The sequence below is a fragment of the Poecilia reticulata genome, chromosome 6, assembly GCF_904066995.2.
Source record: "Poecilia reticulata chromosome 6, P_reticulata-male-v2, whole genome shotgun sequence".
NCBI lineage: Eukaryota > Metazoa > Chordata > Actinopteri > Cyprinodontiformes > Poeciliidae > Poecilia > Poecilia reticulata.
Genome location: NC_088835.1, coordinates 28,297,147 through 28,321,573, shown reverse-complemented (window position 1 = coordinate 28,321,573; position 24,427 = coordinate 28,297,147). Strand labels below are relative to the sequence as shown.

At 38.7% G+C, this 24,427-nt stretch overlaps 1 protein-coding gene across 2 annotated transcripts in view; it reads right to left on the bottom strand.

Moving 5' to 3' along the window:
* The window catches only part of siah1 (siah E3 ubiquitin protein ligase 1), a 31,837-nt gene extending 11,513 nt beyond the window's left edge, over positions 1-20,324 (bottom strand). The window contains exon 1 of one of the 2 annotated variants that reach the window (XM_008412574.2): positions 20,145-20,324. Coding sequence is in view for 1 of the 2 variants with exons in the window: in XM_008412573.3 (XP_008410795.1) it covers positions 3,097-3,208 (112 nt within the window). In the remaining variant the exon portion in view is untranslated. Of the gene's footprint in view, positions 1-3,096; positions 3,999-20,144 lie in introns of those variants that run through there. The other variant, XM_008412573.3, reaches the window with a different exon arrangement.
* Positions 20,325-24,427: the final 4,103 nt, after the last annotated feature.

Below are 24,427 nucleotides of genomic sequence, written 5' to 3'. Positions count from 1 at the left end.
CTTTTAAACATGCCGAACCCATAGGGGGCAGCGTAGCGCAAAGATAAAACCTGTCTCAGCCAATCGGATTGCTTCAAAATAACTTCCTATTGGCACAAAGAGTTTTATTTGTATGGATGAATATATAAGTTGACTTTCTCTCAAATAAAGTAATAAAAACATTGGGAATAATCAACGGTATTCAAAACAAGTACATTTATATTTTGGTGCATTCTTTGTTGCAGACCGTTTTTATAAGTGGGACTGTAAATCTCTGTTTTCCCATAAACACACGCCAATGTGGCGTTTTCTTGAATCTCCTTTTTTTTTTTTTTTAAACGATATCAGATGTAGCTCCCATTTTTTATATTCCTTCTGGATTATAACTCCCACAGTTCACAAAACAAACAATTAGTCACATTTCTAGACGTAGTTTCTGTTTTCTACAGATTACTGACGTGATGAAAGACTTCAGATCTAAAATGTCATTATGTGTGAACCGTCAACACGGAGGCCACGAGTTTCCCCATCAGCACGTTTCATTTTGTTTCTGAAGCAAACAGGAAAAAGCTCAGTTTGTTTTCCAAACAGCTTCTTCGCCCTGCAGGACTGAATCCTGAACTTGGCATCAATATCCGACACAAACAAGACCAGAACCAGTGGAAAGTTGAAACTTTGCAACTTTTAAACCGCAAAGCAACGTAATTTAGTAGCTCCGCTGCCTCTCAGGGAAAATTTAAACTTGATTTCGTAATCTACAACAGAGAATTAGGGATATGTTAATAAATAAAATAAAATGACAAGAATAAAGTCATAATATTGCAATAATAAACCTCATTAAACATTAAACACTAAAATGTCATAAGGTCACAATATTTTGAGAATAAAGTCATAATTTCATTACCTAATTCTCATAATTCTGCAACTATATTCTTATAATTACATTTTACATTTTTTTAGCATGGGCCCAATACTTCATCATAGTAATCTCAGCAAAATTTAAAATAAATTTTTAAAAAAGCTAATGAGCAGTGAAGCACCAACCAGGCCTTTACTCTTTATAACACAGAAATTTCTCTAAAGTCTGACTTGCATATTTAAATTTATTTACCCCATCTAACTTCCAACCCCCAATATGTGAAAACTTCATTTTACTTTAGTGATTAAATGTAACAAACAAGCACAAAAGAAAAATGTGCTGAAGTTTGGTTAAGTTTTACTCAGATTTTCTTTATCCTGCTAATCAGCCAAAGAAAAAGTGGCTGAATTACGACAGTGATTAAATAACTGAAGCATCATGAATTTAGGTAATATTAAAAATAGATTTAATCAGTACTAAAAATATTAAATCATTAAATACACTAATTTACTTCAAAATCAACACAAACAGATGTTTTGATTTCTAATGTTTGCACATGTTTTCACAGGACAAACAGGAGTGATCCCATCCCTCCTCTGGTCAGAAGAAAAGGAAATGGCGGCTATTGTTTATGTTAAAGAAACATTAAACAAGCTACACGTTTGAACATGAACAAATGTAGTTAAATCCAGAAGTTTTGAATGCATCGCTAGTGTTTGAAAACTTAAGAAAAGCTTCAGGAAGTCGTCCCAAACCAAACTGCCCTGCTGACCATTTGGTCAATGAAAATATGATGCAAAATCACCAAAGAAACAAAAACTGAACCTTCATTTGAATGGAGCCGGAGCTCTTGCTTATACTGCGCTGAAGCTTGAACCACTCGACCCAAGGTTCCTCCTTCAACCAAGGCTACAGGAAAGAGACACGATTAGGTTGTTCTTCTTTATCCAACTGGCTACTGACTTCACTGTTATTTTTTAGATTAATTCAGATATCATCACATTATTAAAGGCAGAAGTGAGGAAAATGTTGGAACTGATATCAATGTTTACCTAAATTACCTCCATCATATGATGTGTGATTTTATTGAAACCTTAATCTAAACAAAGTAGTTCCAGTTGTTCTTCGGTTACTCCAGAGTGGATAAATGTTTTTAAATATGTATGATGTGCCAATTATAAGATGAATCATGTTGATTCAATTACAAAAAAACAATTAGGCATTATTAAGGCTGGGCAATAAATATATTTTATAAGTTATCTGAATATCTGTATCTGAAGATTTAATTTTGGGATTTTTTTTTTATTAATTTAAATTAAATTGCTATCAGAAATATTAAAAACGGCAAAAGAATAAAAGCCCATTTCAGACTTTTCCAGACTGTGGGAACCATATTAAAGCTGCGGTATGTAACGTTACTTAAAAATATATCGTTGTTCACACATCTGTCGTGACAGATAATCTGAAAACATTGAGCTTTTCTTTCTTCACCCAGTGCTTGAAACAGCCAATCACAGCCAGGAGGAGGGCCTTAGCGCTGTCAATCATCCTCCAGGTGTCGGTGAAATATCTGATGATGTCTATCTGACTGAATGTGGACCCTCTGGAGATGATCATGCAAGAGGATTCTTCACAAAAATCAAGAAAATTATGGACAACCCTGATCATCCTCTTCATGAGACTGAGTGTCTTCAGTCAGAGGTTTCAACAAATCCACTGTAATACGGACTGCTACAGGAGCTCTTTCATGCCAACAGCTATCAATGTCTATAATAACTCTGAAGACTTTGAATTGATGTGAGCTATAACATTTAATTTCCCTTTTGGTATCAATAAAGTATTTTTGAATTTGAATTATGCCGTTTTTGCCTAAAATGATAAAAGTTGGTGCAATTAGTTTATTATGACAGCAGAATGGATGAAGGCAGAAGATGGACTGAGCTGGATGGAGGCGGGAGTTGGACACAAACATGTCGTTCTTTGTTCCGAACTCGTGGCCCACTTTCTCCCAAACATCAGACTGCGTTCGCGCGCGCACAGAAACATAAAGTACGCCGCTTAAAGGGCCCTCTGTTCTCACCCACAGCCAGAACACATCCCGGCTCTCTGCACACAGTCCGAATTCATGAAGCCGTCACAAACACAGGGAGCAGGAAATCGCCGCTCCGCACCCCACCTCAAGCTGCACAGCTGCAAAAACACGGTGGCTCGCTCAGCGAAACGCGCACGCACGCGCCGGCGTTTTCACGCTCGTTCACCTTTAGCGGAGTGGACGGTTCTCGCTGCTACGCATGGGAAGAGTCTGAAGAAGGAATTCCAGGGTGGAGAATGCAGAGCGACGCTTGCTGGCTTGGGTTTCACCACAGACATTCATGCAGCCCCCCTGTGCCACATTACTCTGGCCTTTTTCACAGAAACCATTACACACTGCCGCTGCTGCCCCAAACACTGGCTCATATTTCTTCCTCCCACTCCCCAGTATAGGAAGCTTGCGACGGTCCAGGGAATGTTGGAGTAAAACAAAGACGGTGTCCATGCAACGGAAACGGGATCCGTAGCAGCCAGAGAAATACAAAAAAACACCAGGGGAGGGAGCAGAAAATCAAAATAAAAAGTTACAAAGATCCTCTGTGTTGATTGGATCGTTTCTGGAAACAGCAGCTGATGAGTGGAGCTAAATGGGAAAAGGGCTTTGACACAAAGTCACAGATTTGAAAACTTCCAACAGACAACTCATTACTTCCACCGTCTTCTGCTCAGGAACTATTCCACAGATTCTAATCTTCCAAAAAAATAACACAAAACAACAGAGTGAAACAATCCTGGTTTGAGAGAAAGAAGGAAAAGTCAGGAGTAGATTCCTGGCTTTTATCCCGGCGCTGATCTTTTTGTTCCCTGCGGTGAGTTAGGTGCCCCTGCAGCTGCCTGCTTGTGTGTGAAAGCTAAAGTAAGCTGGCATCCAATGTCAGTCCGAACGGAGCATGCTCACTGGCATCCTGTCCCTCGGTTTACAACTCGTCACCCAAACAGAGACGACTCCAAACCTCCAACTGATTCCTGCTCCGCGTCTTATCGGCTCCCCCTCCTCTCCTTCCTGAGCACTTCCTTCCACAGTTATGTCAGCTTAAGTCCTGCATATTTTCCCCTTTCTCCCGACTTTCTCCCTCTCTCTCCCCCCTCCCTTCGCCCAATGCTGGTTGTGCTAGTGTCAGATTTCAGTCTTCGTCTCGCTGCAGGCTCTACCACCAGCTGCCCTCCCTGACACCATGCTTCACTTTCTCGCTGCTTTTCCTTTCTGTCCAGATCGCTTCTCTTTCCGGCTTTTGCCACGGTAACTGGCTCAGATGGAAAATGAGGTAAAAAAAACAAAACAAAACAAAAAATAAACTCCTTTGGGAATTTGTTAAAAAGCATTTGCACATGTTACTTTCTGGGAATTTCAACACAAGCTCATTCCTGCGCACAGAACTGAACCAAGTCAACCAGAACCAGCAAACTAAAATGAAACAAACCACAATCAGCTCCAGACTACGCAGACGGCAGAAAAAAAATCTACACTATTCTCTCAAAGATAGTTTTAAACAGAGAGAAATCTCTCCCTTAATTTACGCGGCCAGGATTTTGATGTACGGCTGAAATGATGATTAATGAAATAATTATTGAAATAAGTGTCAACTATTTAGTAATTATTAATTGTTAACTGAGGAATGCAGACAAAATATATTTGCTGAAAGAACACACTAAGAGCAGTAATTAAACCAAAACTACTAAGAAACTATTTTGCAATTAAAGAGGCAGTATTATGTGTTTTCAGCCACATAGTGTCTTTTCATAGCGTAATCAAGTAACTATCTTGGCTTCAATTGTTATAAAACATACTGTACTAATTATGACTTAAAAGAAATTTGACTTGAAATTGGACCTTTGTCTCTTTAAGAAACTCAAACTTCTAGAAGTCATTGCAACATGGCTCCTCTATTAACCCTTAAACCGGTGTTTTTCAACCTTTTCTGAGCCAAGGTACGTTATTTTAATTGAAAAAATCTCGAGGCACACCACCAACCAAAAATGTAAACCAAGATACTCTGTAGACGCCTATATTACATATATAGTCATTCTTATCAAAGTCTCTTGAATAGGAATCAAATAAACACAAAAATACATTTTTATCACATTTTACATTTCTTACTTCAAATTGCACTTAACATGTCCACTTCAAAAATACCCCTGAACAGCCACAACACTGGTGTTAAATTTAAAGAAGTTGTAGAAAACGTCAAAGTGTTTTACAAACTAATCCACAAGCATTCTTTTAGCCGGAATACAGAAAATAATTCTTATTCTGAAAGAAGCAATAATATTTGGAAAACATTTCACTTTATATTCACTGTTAGAATATGAAGAGTTGCATGTACAAAATGTCAACATCTGTATATTTTACCCATCTAGTGTGAAACCTGTGCATGTTTGGATGAAAACAGCTGATTTTCTGGCAGAAATTGAAGAAAGACTAAGCTTTTCCTCAACATCTCTCAGTCTCTCTGGTTTTAGTTTTTATAGTAGCCAGACTAGAGAAGCTCACTTCACACAGATACGTTGTGGGAAATGGACTCATGTTCTTTCCAACCCAACTACTGCTGAGCTTCACTGTCTTTTCCATCACAGTCTTGCTAGATACGATGCTCTCACCGCTACCTGTAACATTCATGCATCACTAATTCTCTTGTTGTAATGTAAAATGCTGTGTACCTACAGCCATCTAGTGGTAAGAATATTACATGATTACCTCGCTAGTCACTGCTACAGCAGACACTCAAAGATGGCATTATTTGCAGATAATTCATTTTCAAAAAATCTTTTAAAATTAATTACCGTATTTTTCGGACTATAGAGCGCACCACACTAGCACCTTCAATTTAAAAAAAAAAAAAAAAAACTGGAAGCTGCTCTCGGTTTTCCATAAGGACGCAGCAGAGGGCGGCGTCCTAATAAATCTGCTGCATATATTAAGGACGCGGCACTCCGTCTCCAAAGCCGAACCATGGTTTCGTGCACACCGAGCTTAAATGCAGCGGCTCTATTTCCCTCCTGTAGTGCCAGATCGACAGCCCTCAACTTAAAAGCTGCATGATATGAGTTCGAAAACATTTCTCCATCGTGCCTGCTGCTTAAAAATACCACTGAACAGGTTGAAAATTAGCACGTTCTTCTTTTGATTTACAATTTTGACTTCTAATGATTCACTTCCTGCTAGAGAGCCCCCTGGTGGTTGAAAAAAAATACACAGCAAAGCCACAACGGGCTACAATCCGCATGGTTCAAATATTAGGAAAAAAAGTAGCAGCTTATAGTCCGAAAAATACGGTACCTTAGGTGAAATTGAATAATTTCCACGGCACACCTGACGATCACTCACTGCCTTAAACAACACTTTTTACCAGCATTTCACTGAGCAGTACCTCATTTAATAAACTGAGCTGATCAAGTTCGACCAGGTGTTTGCTAATTGCTGCCGGCTAGTCTGAAGGAGCCGAGTGAGGGAGTCGCAAGGGAAGGGCTGCTCTGTGGGGCGGCAGCTTGGAGGAGGAGCTTTGTCTTGAAGGCGGGGCTAGGTCTAACCAGGCGTTTTGCACAGCTGAATGGTTGCCATGGAGATTGATATTTTTTTCAAACATGCAGGAAAGAATCAAAGCAAAACTCCAGGCAGGTTTTTGATGAGGGAATAACATTATAACGTGATTTCACATATTACTGCCCCTTTAACAGAAATTCAATAAGAATTATATTTTTCTGTAATTCGACTCACAGAAGGGATGATGGAACTAAAACACAATTTTTGAAAATAATTTTGCTCATTTGTAATTTCCTTTTTTGGAAAAAATATAAAAATAAAAAAATCTTATAAAAAATCATCCATCCATCCATTTTCTTGGCACCCTTGTCCCTTAGTGGGGTCGGGAGGGGTGCTGGTGCCTCTCCAGCTAACGTTCCGGGCGAGAGGCGGGGTCACCCTGGACAGGTCGCAGGTCTGTCGCAGGGCAACACAGAGACACACAGGACACACAACCATGCACACACACACTCACACCTAGGGGCAATTTGGAGAGGCCAATTAACCTGACAGTCATGTTTTTGGACTGTGGGAGGAAACCAGAGTACCCGGAGAAAACCCACCATGCACAGGGAGAACATGCAAACTCCATGCAGAAAGACCGGGGCCGGGAATCGAACCCAGAACCTTCTTGCTGCAAGGCAACAGCTCTGTGCCACTGTGCACCACTGTACTGTATATGATAAAAATCATATATATATTTTTTTTTTTATTTTTTTTTTTTTTTACATATCATGGCTTTTATTTTTAAGCTGTATTGCCCAGCCCTGGCGTTAAGTCGTCATAATTTCTGATGGCGAGCTGCGGGATTTGTTTCGCAACCCGTTCCACTACAGCTGGTCACATTATGACCAGACAGCAGCAGAAAAACGTGGACACAAAGAGACCCCGCTGCGTCCCACATGCCAACTGTGAGCTGTAAAGCAGCAGCCGTGGTGAAACTGGCCCCTGCCCGAAGTGTGTCATTAAAGGGGCAGGCCGAGGGGAAACAACAATGAGCCATCTGGACCAGGCGGCAGTTCATCAGCAGCGACCCAAACACTTCATCACCTCCAGCCAGGAAGTTTACAAAGAGGAAGAGGGGACGAAGACGGGTCATTTACATTTTAAACATCTTTAATCTGTCACTCTAATGAAAACATCCGTGAGCTGTTGCTTCAGAAAGAGAAACTCCAAACCCGACGAGTCGAGATGCGGCGGGGTGAGCCGCGTAAAAACACGAGCTCACATTTCCATATGAAACGACGCCTGCTGTCCTTTTCACTTACAGGCCTCACGCTGGGATGCAAGCAGCCGGCGAAAGCCAGAAAATCGCTTTGATTACATCAAACATCCGTAAGCAATGAAGATATCACAGGAATGCCTGACAGGTCAGATCTAATCTGCACATCTGATAAAATAAAAAATAAAAATAAATCCTTCAAGTGCTGCAGAGCAAAATAAATCAAGACGTCTGATGTAAACATTTCACTTCTTCCTTTACATGCTCTGATTCTTTAAATGTAAGCAGTTGGAAAGAGAGGTTGGATTAACACAAACATACCTAGAAGTGAAATTAATCCATCCTCACAATAAATTAATTAATCAAATGATAAATTAAAACTACCTCAATAATTTCCATTTGCATGATTTATTGTTTTTCTGTTTTTTCTACCAAAATGTGGATGATAAAAGTCTTTGGTCTCAACTAGCCCCGTTTTTAAGGACAATTTTGTTCTTTGTTGTTCTGTTAATTTATTTTGGATATTTAAAGTGTCTTCCAGTTCCAGTGTTAAATGTCCATTGGTCTTTGAGAGTCTGTTCTTGTATTATTATGTCACTACCATTATATTAGTTGTTAGTTTTACCATCTTCTCCACTATTTGTTCAATGAGAGTATCAATATAAATCAATAAATAAGGAAATATGATTAAATGCCATTAGTTTGTGCAGTATAGTGATACAAATCACAGTTCTTCATATGACTGGTGACCTAAAAATAGCATATCGTCATCTTCCCAAAATAATGGCCTATGTCATTTTTTGCCAAAAGTCATAGTGGCAAAAAAAAAATCACTTTTGGCAAAAAATGACTTGGGTCATTATTTTAGGACGGTTTTTGTTTTTGTTGGTCTACAGTTGTTGTGCCATGCAGTAGCAGCCATAAGGTTGCTTGAAAAAGAAGAAATAAATCATTCTAATCTTCACTTTTGTCGTTATTACAATAATACCACAAAATGTTGTGATATTTAAATGCATATCGCCCAGAACCAACTGTCTGCATCAAGATGGACCCAGTTCTGGTCACTGGATGTAGCCTAACATCTGAAAATCTCGACATTTTTTTAATAAGATTTCTTTCCTCAAATCTTCTTTTCTGGGAGAAAACATACACAAGATGGAGGCGGATCTGAATTGTGTTGCCGTTTCAGATTTACCCACCACTACAAAGAAAAAACAAGTTTGTCCACTCGGAGTTTCCTCAGCTGAACGTTGCAACCTGTAGTTGATCTTTTAATTTGCACAAGCATGCAGCGCCGTCGCTGAGGATCAAATCTCTGTTTCTGCACGTCATGGATGGCAGGTGTACTGAAAGGGAAGATGCTGACGGTAAAAACACTTCAGCATCTGAGTCTGCACTGCCTTTTAAAGACAAACTGCAAGCAGCTCCGTCATCGGGCGAGAGGCAGCGTTCACTCTGAATGGGTCACCAGTCCATCACAGGTCAACACACAGGACAATTTACAGACACCAGCAAACCCAACAGTCAGGTGTTTGGGCAGTGAGAGGACTACACTTCCAGGATCAAACTGGATTTGGATGAGAGTAAAAATAGATGATCTATTTGTTACAATTTCTGCTGCTGCAGTTTATTTTCACACCGCACTGTCAAACGATCAAAAGCCCTGTTCCCCTCCTCACCTGTGGGGGCGCTGCACAAAGAACCACTGAGGGAAACGATACGAAAACTTCAGAAGACATGAGCGCAAACTTCCTTCTTCACAAAATGTAAACAAAAATGGAGCGGTGACAGATTGTAGTGGTTGTAGGATTTCTGTTTTGTCTTTGCATTTACCCAGAATGCCTTGCGCTATAGTTTGCGTTCTGCTTTTGGAGCGTCTCTGGTCTGCCCAGCATTCACAACTGAGTTCACTTCAACCAAGGCTCAGGATTTTAGGCGGACCAGAGTTCACTTTTTGGTTCGTATTCACTAGGTGTGCCGATCGATCGGCCACCCATCATAATCGGCCGATTTCCGTGAAAAAGTGTATGATCGGTGATCGCCGATCACGGTCTCTTGTTTCCGATCACGCAAACCGATCACCTGCATCTCATTTCGCAGCCTGCCTGTGCAGCTGGTCTCCTCTTTTCTTCACACTGCGCAAGCGTGCAGCAACAAATCCTAAGAAATGTGGAACTATAACGCACTGAGTGAATGGGGAAGTTTGAAGCACGACAAAATGCATCAACACAACGAAGCTAATATGACATAAAAACAATGCCATACTTGACGGAGTTTGGCTACATCGAGGCTCACTGCAGTAAAAAAGACATATGGAGGATCAGACAGCAGGTAAAGCAGCACACAGCTACAAACACTCACCCGGATTAGCATGACGGTCAGAAAGCTAAACAAATAACCCGCAAAATAATTTAAGTCTTCGAGCTGCGATGTAAGACGCTGGTTCTGCTCTCGCTGTTGAACCGCTGCTACGCTACAGGTAGCAATATTTCACAGACGGAGCGCCGCTTCTGCTCCACCTGGTAGTGACTCTCACACCGAACCTTTGCTTAAAGCTGCAGCATCTAACCTAAAAAAATAAATTTTATATACGTATTAAAACTTTCCGTGTCCTAACATGAGACAGATAATCTCTAAAAAATAATCGATCTCCTCTCTGTTCTGCATAATTACTCCACTAAGTCAGAAACAGCCACTCAGAACTAGCAGTAATCAGCTAGCCGCCATGCTAACAGGAAGTTTTCATTCAGTAACTCAGGATTGTTTATTGTAATGGATCCTGTATTTGCCTTTGAATGTTAAGTTTTCTACTTGAATTTTTTTGGCAATGTTGAGAGGTTTTATTTAGGCTCTTTGCATTATTTAGCCTCTTCAGAGCCTTCATATGTTATCAGTCTGTTAAAGATAGTATTACTGATAGCAGTACAATTTGCACAATGCCTGTTTTGTTTAGTTTTTTTCTTGGAAAAAGCTATTTAAAAGCTTTTATCTAAATTAAGGTGAATTCATGGTTCCTTTTTCCACATAATGTAACCAGCAGTGCTTATGATTAAAAAAATAATAATTATGTGATCGGTATCGGTGATCAGCCTTCATGGGTGATCGGAATCGATAGAAAAAAACCTGATCGGCACATCTCTAGTATTCACACCTCCCCCAAATAAATCAGATTTTTTAGACAAATTCAATGAAGTAAATTAAACAGGGCTGCTGTAAACCCACAACAGCAGGGAACCAAATTCAGCTAATAAAGTAAACATAAAGGGATTTTTTTCTCCTGCATTCGGAGAGTGTTGGTGTTTTTATTCTGCTTTCCGATCTTATTAAGAGGAGGAAAAAATAATAGCAACGCTTCTAGACAGTCCATTACCATGGTGGCGTCATATGAGGTAGGAAGAGCAGAGCAAAGGCGAGACGATCCCCCACCCAAGCAAAGAAAAAAGCCTCACTCCATCAATACTGTAATAAAACAAACAAAAGATGTGAACCATACATACATTCACAAAGAGATCTAAAAGTGACCAAAAAATAAATAAATTGGATAAACAATAAAAGTCACTCTGGGATCAGCAGAGCTTTGAGAATCTCATCACTGTAAGCAACCAGCTATACACTGAGAGGGATTAAAAACTAAAATATAAAATTTCTCAAAAACAGAAAACTAGAACCAGAAACCAAAAGCTGCTAAATATCGCAAACCAGTTCCAAGGTTTTATTTCAACCAAACTCTGCTAAAGAAGCCCTTAAACAACCAAATTTGTCACAAAGTGCATAAGCAGGCGAGAAAAGAGTGAAAAAAAGAGAAGCAGCCCAGGTGAATGACAAATTTAGATTTTAGGGAAAGCCAGCACAAAATCCGACGGTTTTAATTGACATGGTTTTGTGATCAAACAAGCTTCTATTCTCCTGACATCAATGGCCGCCGCTGACAACAGATCTCAACCCAACATATACGACATTCAACATAACTAAGCGTTGGAGTTCTTCACCACTTCGCCTGGGATTTGTTGACGCGCTGATCTGCTGCACACGCAGGCTGTGAAATGAGATACATGTGATTGGTTCTGGTGATCGGTTTATCACCGATCATACACTTTTTCCATGGAAATCGGCTGATTATGATCGGTGGCCAATCGATCGGCACACCTCTATGTTTAACCAAACTAAATGTCAACATCTACGGATGGCATGCAAAGCGTGTTAATCTATGCACAAAATTAATGATATTGTGTATGAAAGTTGTTTTGTTTTTTTTAACGGTTGGCGAGCCAAAGGAAAATTTTCACCTTGTTGGACAATGAAGTCTTATTCCATCCTATCCAAAAATATTAATAAATATCCTAAATAAAGCATGGATAAAAATAAAAAACTCAATATTTGGATAAAAATTCAACAAACTTTACTGTTTGTTTACACACCCTTTTAATTCTGATTACCTGAACCCATCGGTGCACCAATTTATACACATACAATCAGCAAAATGAAAAAAATCAGTTTTATCAGTGATTTCCTGAGACGATGCAAGAGAAATTGGGTAACACATATTTCACAGTTCAAAGATCCAAACTCAAATGGATCAACATTCCCGATCGTACCAAAGAATTGACCTCAAACAGCAGCTCCTGACCCCCAACAGTTCACTGAAAGGACAAATACCAACCAGAGCAGTGGCGGCTCACTCCTCTGAGCAGCAGAAAGGTAAAACTCTCAGGAATGCAACAATGAGTCAAAATCCATTCAGGTTTCTGCTCACCGGGTCGTACGATGCAGGAAACAAATGGGAGAACTAAATAATTAACTGTAAATCAAGACTGATAAAACCAGAATGAAAAGGAAGTCCGCTTGTTTATTTAAACTAATAACATGAAAATTCACATCCCTGGTGTGATGGAGTCAGACTGAAGTCTCTGTTTTTCTTCAGAATCACAGAATCACAGCTTATCCTGTATCTGAGCATCAGCTGGAAATATTCGACCAGACTCCAGAGTTCAGCGCTTTAAATCCACTGCGAATGTTCCAGGAAATCAGCTAATTACCATGTCTGAACCTGCAAAAACTAGAGATGCAACAATCTAATATCAATAACCGTATTGGGTCCAATATCGAAAAACTATTAATTTTTTACTTTAATCTCACTGTACTGAGGAAAATGACAATAAATTCAATCACCAAATCATTCAACAATACATAAATACAAAGTGACGTCATTGCAACATGACGTCACTTTGTGCTCTGAGCGACGTCATGTTACAATTCAGTATGTTTATGTCTGTATTTTAAAATTTTTTATTACATTTTAATCAATTCAGCAAGGCTTTTCTGTATTGAAATGGACGATATTAAACCTCCAATATCTGTATTGGTATCAAAAGTGAAAAAAGTAGATTGGTGCTTAAACAGACCAAGGTTCCTGTATTTCTATTAAACTATTACATATTATTTACAAAACATTACAAAGCAGCAGTTTGATATAGGGCTGTAGTGATACAATCATCTCACGATACGATACACAATATTCTGCTCACAATATGATATATATTGCGATATTCAGCAAACGATACAATTCAATACACTTTTGCGATTTTCTGAAAGATTTTAGAGGGACAGAGTGATTTTGGTGACATTTTGTGGCAGTTATAGAGTTGGATTGAATTAATTTAACTGAAAACTGATTAAAAGCACCAACTACACAATACCTGGCTCTGGTTGGACACAGACTTAAAGTCCACAGCTGGACAAAATGAATCAAAGAAGTGGTGAGAAAACATGTTTCTTTTAATTGAAACAGTACAAACTGTAGCTTACATGCATTTATAAAGTAAATAAAGTGCACCAAGTACCTGCTCTGAATATTTTGATACCTTTTTAACCTTGACACTTAACATCTGAAGGAATCACTCAAAGCCTGAAGACCTAATCACTCTCCCGGCGAAGCAAGCAGTGAGTGAGCAAGGTGACAGTTGGATGTTTCGATACTTGCAGATGAATATCAATTTTTTTCTAGGAAAGAAAATATCAATATATATCGCAAAACTGATATTATTACACAGCCCTAGTTTGATATTTGATTTGTGCTAGCGCTAAATTAGCACTGGTTCTTTCTGGCAGCTGCCCAATGAACCAGTTCTTTCTGAGCTCTGACTTTGAGTCGGACCAGATGATGAACAACTTTGGACTTATTGAGGACAAAACAAATCCAGATTTTATTAACACCATGCTTAAATCTGCACACTTAGCTTCAGATTAATCTGTCTTCCTTAAAACCAAAATAACAAGCTCATCATGAAGAATCAGAACATGAGCACACTGATGGTCAACTCGCCACAGTTTATTTTAATATCACCCATCATGGTGTTTAAGCAGGTCAACAAGCCACAAAAAGCTGCTCAAACTGCTCATATATTTCCCTGCATTCTAGAATGCCATTTATGTTTTGTTTCTGAGATATTAACTTTTAATTTCAATCTAGATGTTGTGGTAAACTATCATTTACCAGAGCCAGTTTGATCAGAGATCAGCTGATTTGATTGGCCCAAACTATCGCATCCAAAACAGCATTAATAAATCACAACGGCTGAAATACATAATGAAAAAAATAAGTAAATAAATTTGACCACTACTCGGAGGGAGCCCACTTCAATGGAAACACTTTTAGGTCTCCACTAGGGTCCGTTTAGGGTTGTCTGCAATCGAAGAGCCAGGATGTGGGCATAACATTAAAACCTGATGTTAAGATGTTATTAAGATATAATAATCTAAAACTGCTTCAAAAAAAGAGATAACTAAAGATCCAACAACACAGAACTATGAACAAACATACTCAAAATAGTTATATATATATATAACCACCATAAAACAAAATTTGTGAATTAGTGCATTGTTGCATTCAGGGAGAAGCCTTTTTGAGTACATGTTGTAAATATCACCATATTTATGTTTATATTGTACTGCACTGTTTTTGGAGAAGCTTTTTTACTTTAATCTCACTGTACTGAGTAAAATGACAATAAATGTTATCATCAAATCATTTAACAATACATAAAAATAAATAATGAGTGAAATATTGATCTTAAATTATTTGTTTTTATCTGGCTTTTAAAAGAGATCACAGAAAGTACTTGAAGTGTCATGTTGAGCTAACCTGCTTTTTATCTGAAAACATGCTGATCAATAGTCAAACCAACTCTCGACTGTCCATTAATCCAGGTTTATGGTTCCAGAGTTGGTGCTTTACCAGTGTAAACGCAAAGAGCTTGAACTTTGATTGAAAAAAAAAAGAAAAAGAAAAAAAGAAACTCAAGTTCTTTCAGGTTTGGCATCTGTTGTCCAAACCCTCAGAGACAAAAATTGGCATTACATTTACTGATGAGGACGAGAGTCAAGGAAGGCAGTTCGCAGTAAAAAAAAACAGAATTAAAACCAGGTTCAAGGTCTGAATGTACCTTTCTGTGAGCCGTGCCCGTATTTGTGATGTTTTAGCTCAGTATAACCCCAGAATACACACTTTGGACTTCGGCCACACAGGGGGCGATAACGTGGCAGCTTCCACAAAGTCCATTTAGAAGAGAAGAAGAAAAGAACAAATGAAGTGATTTCTCACCAGGCACTCATGGTCCCAGAAAAAAAGACCAAAATGAGAAACAGCACAATCTGTCCCCTCATAGACAGCGTGTCACTAAGCAGCGCACACTTTAACTTTTCTTGGAGCATGAGTCGAGCACTTAGTTACATTTTACAAGCAGGCCTGACACGATAACAATAAATTGCAACAATTTTAGAAATTAAGATGCTATTTTAGACCAAAGTGAAGACTTTTGTCATCCCATTAATGGTAGAACAAGAGAAAACAGAAAAATAAATCATGGAAATGGAAATTATTGAGCTTCCTTTAGTTTATCAGGCGATTAATTTGTTTATCGCCACAGGCATTGTAAAAATTAGCAAGTTTTGACGATACATTGTTCCAGATGTTATTGCGATAAACAATAATATTGTCATTTTGAAACCATTTTCAAGTAATATAACGATAATGGAATAATAATGCGGCTGCACAGTGGTGCAGTTGGTAGAGCTGTTGCCTTGCAACAAGAAGGTTCTGGGTTCGATTCCCGGCCCCGGTCTTTCTGCATGGAGTTTGTTCTCTCTGTGCATGGTGGGTTTTCTCCGGGTACTCCGGTTTCCTCCCACAGTCCAAAAACATGACTGTCAGGTTAATTGGCCTCTCCAAATCGCCCCTAGGTGTGAGAGTGTGTGTGCATGGTTGTGTGTCCTGTGTGTCTCTGTGTTGCCCTGCAACAGACTGGCGACCTGTCCAGGGTGACCCCGCCTCTCGCCTGGAACGTTAGCTGGAGATGGGCACCAGCACCTCCCAACCCCACTGAGGGACAAGGGTGTCAAGAAAATGGATGGATGGATGGATGGATGGATGGATGGATGGATGGATGGAATAATAATGCAAGAACACGTTCTCAAATATCACAAAATTTCAGTGATTTAACACTGGAACTGGAAGCCATTAATAAAACTTAATCATGTGATTAACTGATTTGACCAAGTAAAAATGATCAAAACTTAGCTATAAATGTAGTTTCTCTGCATCAACCCTGCCACACAGGCCGAGCTTCGTGTCTGTAGTTACACAGCATGTCAAACGTCTTGGCTGCAGTTCTGCAACCAACCAGCTCTGGACAGAACTGATCCCCGAGAGGATTACTCAAATCCCAGCGTCAAACGTTTCCTACTGCCTTACAACCAGGACTGCCATCAGCCCAAAATATGCCTAATGATGGGTGCCGACGTGAAACCTCAGACCACAACAGAAAACCAACAGCTGGGCCCGGATTGCTCCAGAAACCGGAGACACCTGGACTCAGGAAACCATGGAGCAACTCTCACTTTCTCCATCTTTTGGGTTTTTATGTAGGAATGCGTTTTATTTCCCAGAAACTATAAGAGAGAAGACTGGAAGGCAGATCATTCCACACACAAAAACATGATATTATTATCAAACAGGATTAGGTTTTAATATCACTGCCACGGTAGAATGATTGAGATCATTTCCAGTATTCCACATTAACTGAATCCAATGGGAATGAAAACTGAAAGAGATGAAAACTACTTTTCTGCTTGTTGTGTTGGCTTAATAAAACTCTGCACAGAACAGATTTGGCTTTCAAAAGCTCATTAGGTTTTAAAGAGGATCAATAGTCTATTGATTCGTGATGTTAGCAGCCTGCAATAATGCATTTTGGTGCAAATCCAATAACTATTCCTCAAATTTGTTTGGCTTTTAGTTTTAATTTGTAGGTTAATGTCAGATTGTGGATCATTGTCTACTGAAATGTTTTTTCAGATATTGTGGATCCAAAACCATTTGTGATTAATTTGTCAAATGACTAAACATGAATGTTTAGAGAGAATCTGAGCAGGTTTGTTGTTTTGTTCGGTTGATGGGTCAGTTGGAGCAGCAGAGCAGATGAAGAGCTGCAGATGAATGCAGGTTAATTGCAGCTACAAGCATGCTGCTGTTATTTTAGCCATACTGGGGATGTTTAAGTCTGCTGGGGAAATTATTTTATGGTTTCTGCTTGGAATTACCCAGAAAGTGTGTTTTTTTTTTAAATAAAACATAAAGAAGGCCTTCATCCTCCAACCTGATGCATCTACACACCTGCTTGCACACAGTAAAATACATATAATGCACCCGTCCACCTTTTCACTTCCAATACTGATATCTGAGGTTTGGTATCAGCCGATACCGATTCGATACAGAAAAGTATCACTAAATTGACTTAAAATGTTTTTTTACAGACATAAACATGCTGAATTACACATTTGATAACTCACGACACTTAAATACACCAATAGCCTCACAATCTTTGTCAAACATGTAAAAACAACTTTAATTTGTTCAGTCAGTCCAATTAAAAATATAATGGCCAATGCAAAATTAATAATAAAGAAGTTGACAAAAACAATAGGTTGACTACTGTGGTCAAACATGTAAAAAAATAAACTGCAACAAAAACTTCAAATGGTTCAGAAAGTGCAATTAGACATTTTAAATATCTAATAAAGTATGGCATCACTCAGAGCACAAAGCATAGAATTAGACTGAATAGATCTGCCTTTATGGAGCGGACACATTGTCACCAACATCTGGTCAAGAGGTTTTTTCAATACCGAGACTGATACAGATATTAATATTAGACTGGTGCATCTCTACTAAAAAGTAACAGCTCTACTTTGGGGGGCTGAAAAAACTCATTTAAATAATCGATAATTTAGTAATCAACTGTTAACTGGAGTTTACATAGTAAAAAGACAATTTCCTGCAAGACCAACAAGATAACAGCAGATACTAAGCCAAAACTGTACAAACATATACATGCTGTCAAATTTCCCAAATCTTGGAATGAATAAAAAACTTCTGGTATTAACACGTCACATGACCAAATAAATACCACATACATAGCCAACCTCTCCCTCCCTCCAGAATTACATAAACAAGATGGAAATAAACATTGTTTATTAACATAAGCCCAGTTTTATTCATCAAACCAAAATAAATATGTAAAAAAAAATCATAACACCAGCCGATACTGTTGTTATAGCCAATAAATCATTACATCCTTATTCATAAATTATTACATCTTTATTCGTAACAGAACTATGATGTTTACCTGAACCAGAGTGAAACCGATATGAAAATATGGGCCAATACCGATATTATAATTATTGCCATTATGGCCGATTTAGCTGATATCTACATGACCAAACAAATACTAAATGATCAACCCGCTCCTGACACACATACTTCAACAAGATAGAAATAAACATTGGTTGTTCATATCGGTCCAGTGTTAATTATGGAACCAATATCAATGTTAATAAAGATAGATTACGCATTATAAGCAGTAAAATGTTTACCTGAAATAATACATACATTATAGGCGTATAATTTGGCTTGTAGCAGCGCATAAAAAAAATTTAAATTCCAGTTCATGATAAATCAAAGTCCTGTTTCCAATACATCCAAATCAGGCATAAACAAATATACTACAACATGTAATCATCGCTATAGTTTGGGAACCGTTTCACTGACGTAGGGGTGGGCATTATTGTTTATCATTTATTATAAAATTTCTTATTATAATGATTTTAATTTATCGTCGTCACGGTAAATTCCAATTAATGATTTTTTTAAAAACCCAAAACTGTCTGTATTATTAGGAATGTTATTTATTTTATTTTTTTTACCATTTATTGATACTTTTTCTATAAAGATCAATAATAAATATTAATTCATTTGAAAATATTTACGAAGTACAGTTACCATGTGCAGCTTAGTGACAGAAATCACACTGTTTTTAGTGGCTGGTGTCCTAAAGAAATGAATTATATATGGAAATGTTTTTCAAGAGCATTATTGTGTTTTTCCAGCTCTGATTGCCATGCCTTGCAGTCACAGTCCTACAGTTACTTAGAAAAATAAGTAAATTGTTCTCATCACTTTTCTCTTCATCACGATAATACCACAAAATATCGTGATAAAACTTTAAGTCTTATCACCACACCTACACCGACGATATTTTCTTATTGTACTGTATAACGACAAGCATGCACATATAAAAACAAAACAACAAATACCTGCACAAGAATGAAACAGTTGTGATTGAAAACTAAAAAAGTTTGCAAAGACGAACTAAACATGCTCTTAAAATGCTCGATAAAATATGTTGAGGATGCTCGGATGCAGCTGGGAAGAAACTGTTCCCATACCACTGTTCCCATACCGGTATGGGAACAGTTTCTTCCCATGGTACGGGCTCCTCAGACCGGCTGTTCTTGCTCATCATAGTCCCTTCAAACCCAAACACCAAGCTAACTTATCTGATTTTCTGCTCACAGCCAAAAGCATCTCCATCTACAGGTGCTTCGTAAGTGAACCTGATCCTAGTGATGCAGGAGAAGCTGCGGACCCACGCAGTGACCGTGGATCTCAGTGCAGCCACAACGATCACCGTGGATTGGGTGAACGTAACTCAACGCCTTCTCCACAGTAAAACCAGTTAAGTACTAGAGAAAAGCTTTAAGCCCCACACCCCGACCAGTTTCTGCAGACCTGAGCGGCCCGGTTTGTCGGTGCTCTCGCCGTTACAGACAGCAAAGGCCTCCGTCGTGCCGTAAACCCGGATCAGATTAGCCGTTAGCCCTTAGCTCAATCCGTCCCAGACAAAAAAGGAAATAACCCGGTGCAATTTCAACAACCTTCCAGTCAATGTTAGCACCAGCGGATCTTTTATAAATGCTTGTCACCCGACTGCAGACCGTAAACAGCGCCGTTTTAAAGGGATAACCACTCCTCCTGTTAGCACGGAGCTAATGGCTGAAGCTAACGTCTGCTGTTGTTTTCACCGAAGGAGGCTGCTCTGAAAAACCCGGTGCTGATCTCGCTAAAATCCCCCGCTCACCTTTGAAAGACGGCTGCTTCAGCTCACAACGGATCACTGAGCGGGTGAACGGCGAGGAGACGGAGCCAGGGTCCCTGTTTGTCGTCTTTCCTCCGTCTACTCGGTGAACACATCGGAACTCCGACCCAGACAGACTCCAGGCGCTTAGTAGCAGCCGGGGCGCGCGTGTGCTCAAGTTTTTTTGTCGGGAGCGAGCGCAGCACGAAGCTCGCTGACACCAGGGGCGTTGATAGGAGATGGGGCCAGGGGGGCTAGCCCAACATGGCAAATGGGTGACATTTAAAATGAAAAAAGAAAAAAGTGATGCACATAACAACTAGAAAAAATAATAAATAAATACATGAGCTCAAATCTGACTGACCCAAACTTGTACTCAGGTAAAGTAGCCCTACTTCAACATATTTTTACTCAAGTAAAAACAAAATGTAGCCATCCAAAAATTAACTCAAGAAAGAATAAAAAAAGTAATTTGTTTGAAAGGCTAATCTGACAGAAACACAAAGTAATGTTTAAATTCTGGTATTTTCAAAACTGAAATAAAAAGAATTAATACAAATAAACCGCATAATTACAACAAAGCAAATTCAGGCAGAAAAAAACTTTTCCATAATTAAAATTAAAATACCCCTAAAAGAATTAGCGGGGGTCCGCAGTACCTGCAAGAGAGAGGAGCGGCTGTTAGCTGTAAAAATGGATTCACTGTGCAGCCGTGAGTGCGCCCACTAATCAGCCGTGACTTTTCAAGAACAATCTAAAACACGACTTAATCAGTTAATAAATAACTTTTTTCCCTTTTCATATTGTTTCTGAGCTGTTTGTGCTTTGCTAGAGCAGCGGTGCAACACGTCGATCGCGGAAGGTTTTGAGTCAATCTCGGCATTAGGTGACAAACTGAACGTCGCAATATATGTTTTATTACTTTGTCATAGTACCCCCAAGAATTTAAAACTACTTTCACCCCTCTATATATATATACAGGATTATTACCTCTATAAATATAAGTAGTTTTAAATTCTTGGGGGTACTATGACAAAGAAAAAATATATATTTAACAAGCAAATGTATACACACACACACACACGTGTACGTGTTGTTCCATCTACTGTTCATGCTGTATTTTTTTCTCTAAAGTCTAACGCTGTGAGCTCTTGAAACCAAAGTTAATTTCCTTGTTTGGCAGACAAACTTGGCCACTAAAACTTATTCTGTCTTTAAATTAGCGTTAGAAACTCAATTATAATTAAAACTTTAGCTTCTCTCTTATAGTTTGTGAAATAAAATTAACATCACAGATTAATTTTTAATGACATTCATTTCTGAAATTATTTTTTACTTGTATTTAGCTTTGCATTGTCAGCCTGTCATGTGATGTTTGCTCATCTTCATACATCATTTACTTTGCATCCGTCTTCATATCCAACTCATTTATTATCATTTAGGTGCATATTTCATTATAAGCTGTTTAGTTTTTATATTTTCTCCGTTTCTTTATTCCATTTCCTGACCGTAATACTACAATCATGTGATTTAAGCTCTATGATGTATTCAGCACCAAAGTCGGCTGAGATTAAGATTAACAAGTCGTGCAGCTTCCACTATAGCAATCTGGACATAAAGTAGCCCCCACCTCACCACCCCTTAGAGAAAGTGAGTAGAGTTAGTGGGGGTTGGAGGGATTATGGAGAAGGATTGGTTACATAACTGCAATGTACCAGCGGGCAGCCAGGGTGTAAGTAAGAGACACAAAGTAAGAGAGACCAGGTTCATCTAAAAAGGAAAACAACATAAACTGTTCACTGTGTTTAAATGGTCGATTTTATAGTTATTATTTAGAATCCAGCATACGTTTTATTATTATTACCGATGGCTTTTCTATCATCTCAAACATGATTTCCCTCAGAAATAAACAATTTGTTTTAAACCGGATGTATTTTATTAATGTTATTATTATCCATCCATTTTCTTTACACCCTTGTCCCTCAGTGGGGTCAGGAGATGCTGGTGTCTATTTCCGGCTAACATTCCGGGCAAGAGGTGGGTTCACCCTGGACAGGTCAGCAGTCTGTCGCAGGGCAACACAGGACAGACAACCATGCACACACACACTCACACCTAGGGAGAATTTGGAGAGGCCAATTAACCTGACAGTCATGTTTTTTGACTGTGGGACGAAACCGGAGTACCCGGAGAAAACCCACCATGCACAGGGAGAACATGCAAACTCCATGCAGAGAGACCGGGGCTGGGAATCGAACCCAGAACCTTCTTGCTGCAAGGCAACAGCTTAATAATAATAATAATAATAATAATAATAATAATAATAATAATAATAATAGCAGCTATTACATTTTTCAGGTATTCAAGTTTCTGGAAATTGTTGCCAAGAATGAACCAGGTTTCTGCAGCTCCTCAAATCTTTTCCTGATATTTCGGCTGATTTGATTTTAACTTTCCAAAGGCGTCAAACAAGAAAGCAGGGAGTTCCAGGTGTTGCCTTAAAATACATCCACAGGTCCAATTAACTCAAATGCGTCAGTTAACTGATCAGAAACTTCTGATGCCTTGACATCATCAACTGCACTTTTTTCTCATTGTTTAAAGAAATGGGAATAATTTTATGGATTTCTGATTCTGAAGACACTAATAAATACAACTTGCATAATTGTGGATATAAGTTTGGAAGTTCTAACCTAAAGCAAGAGAAGTTTGGTTTACTTTAACTTCAAATAGTGTGTGTGTGTGTGTGTCGGGGGGGGGGGGGTGGGGGAGATGAACGTAGCTCTGTTTCCATTAACCATAAAATAAATTTGCTTTATAAAAACAGATCAATTAAAATATTGTTAGGACGTGGTGGTTTTTCAGCTGTATCAAAATAGATGTATTTCACAAAACTGCAGTGGAAACACTTGAGTCATGTGGTCAACAACGGATGTTACTACTGCCGAAAACGACGAAGAAGACGACAGGACGTAGTAGGCGAATGAGAGTTTGTTTTTTGCTCTCACATCATGTCATTCGAACATGTTGAATCTACAATTTCCGCAAAATGTCGAATACTCTGCTCCCAAGTAGGCGGAGCTTGTTGCGCCAACGCCTGAATAAGACTGGACTCTGATTGGCTGACAGATGAGGAGCTATCACCATGACTGAATTATGAATATATCTCATGTAACTGTTGCTGCCTTGGTTTTTTAATGATTTATGGCGTGAACAAGCTTACTCACGTGTGATGATTTTAATTTTATTTCTTAATTAATGGATTAATTAATTGTAAAATTATATTTCTTCAACATTAGCAGAATATACACAAAGATTTGTGCACATTTATAATGGAAGCACAGCTTTTGTCTTTTTATTTCTGTATTTAAACTTCTGGCTTCAATTGTTAGTCTCCAGTTTCACAGAGCTGATAGAGACACACCCAGGAACACCTGCAGCTTGGTGATTACATAAGGAATTGACTCGTGGAAATTGAATACAAATGCACACCACATTTTAAGCATTTCTGTTTGACAACCATGCCTTTTTTCTTCCATTTCACAATTCCCCCTACTTTGAATTGGTCTAAGACATACAATTCCAGTAAAATGCATTAAAGTTTATAGTTATCAGGAAACAAAAACGGAGAAAAGTTCAAGAAGAGTGGATACTCCGCAGGGCACTTTACTGAAGGATTACTGGGCAAATACACCCATCTAAAAAACCTGCCAGCAGGAGGAAACACGTTGTTGATTCTATTTTCATAATGACACAGAGGTTTCCAGACTCATGGTGATGATGAAGTTCCACCTGAAACGCAGTCTTACACATTTGCATGAAATCCAAGAAATGGACTGTGGTGCTGTGAAGTCAAATCAGCAGAGCCTTTCCCTTAGATTTCCCTAACTGCTGCTGAGATTGAGCAGGAAGTAATGACCTTTATTATACCAAAACAACCAGAATGATGGATTTTTCTCCTGGATGTGGAGGCAGCCTTGTGCTTTGGTTGGTGTTCATGATGCAATAACGATACAAAATGCTCCAGTGATGATAAATTATGCAACTCAACTATGATTTGATTATTTTAACATAGTCTCTGTCATCATTATTAGTTCACATGATAATCTTTGTAGGCAGGGTACAGAAAAATTATACTCAAGTAAGAGTAGCACTACAACTACCATCCAAAAAATTATTCAAGTAAAAGTAAAAACGTATTCGATAAAAAGTCTACTCAAGTACTGAGTAGCTGATCAAATTATAAACCATTTAATATTTAAAAATTACATAATCAGATAGACCAA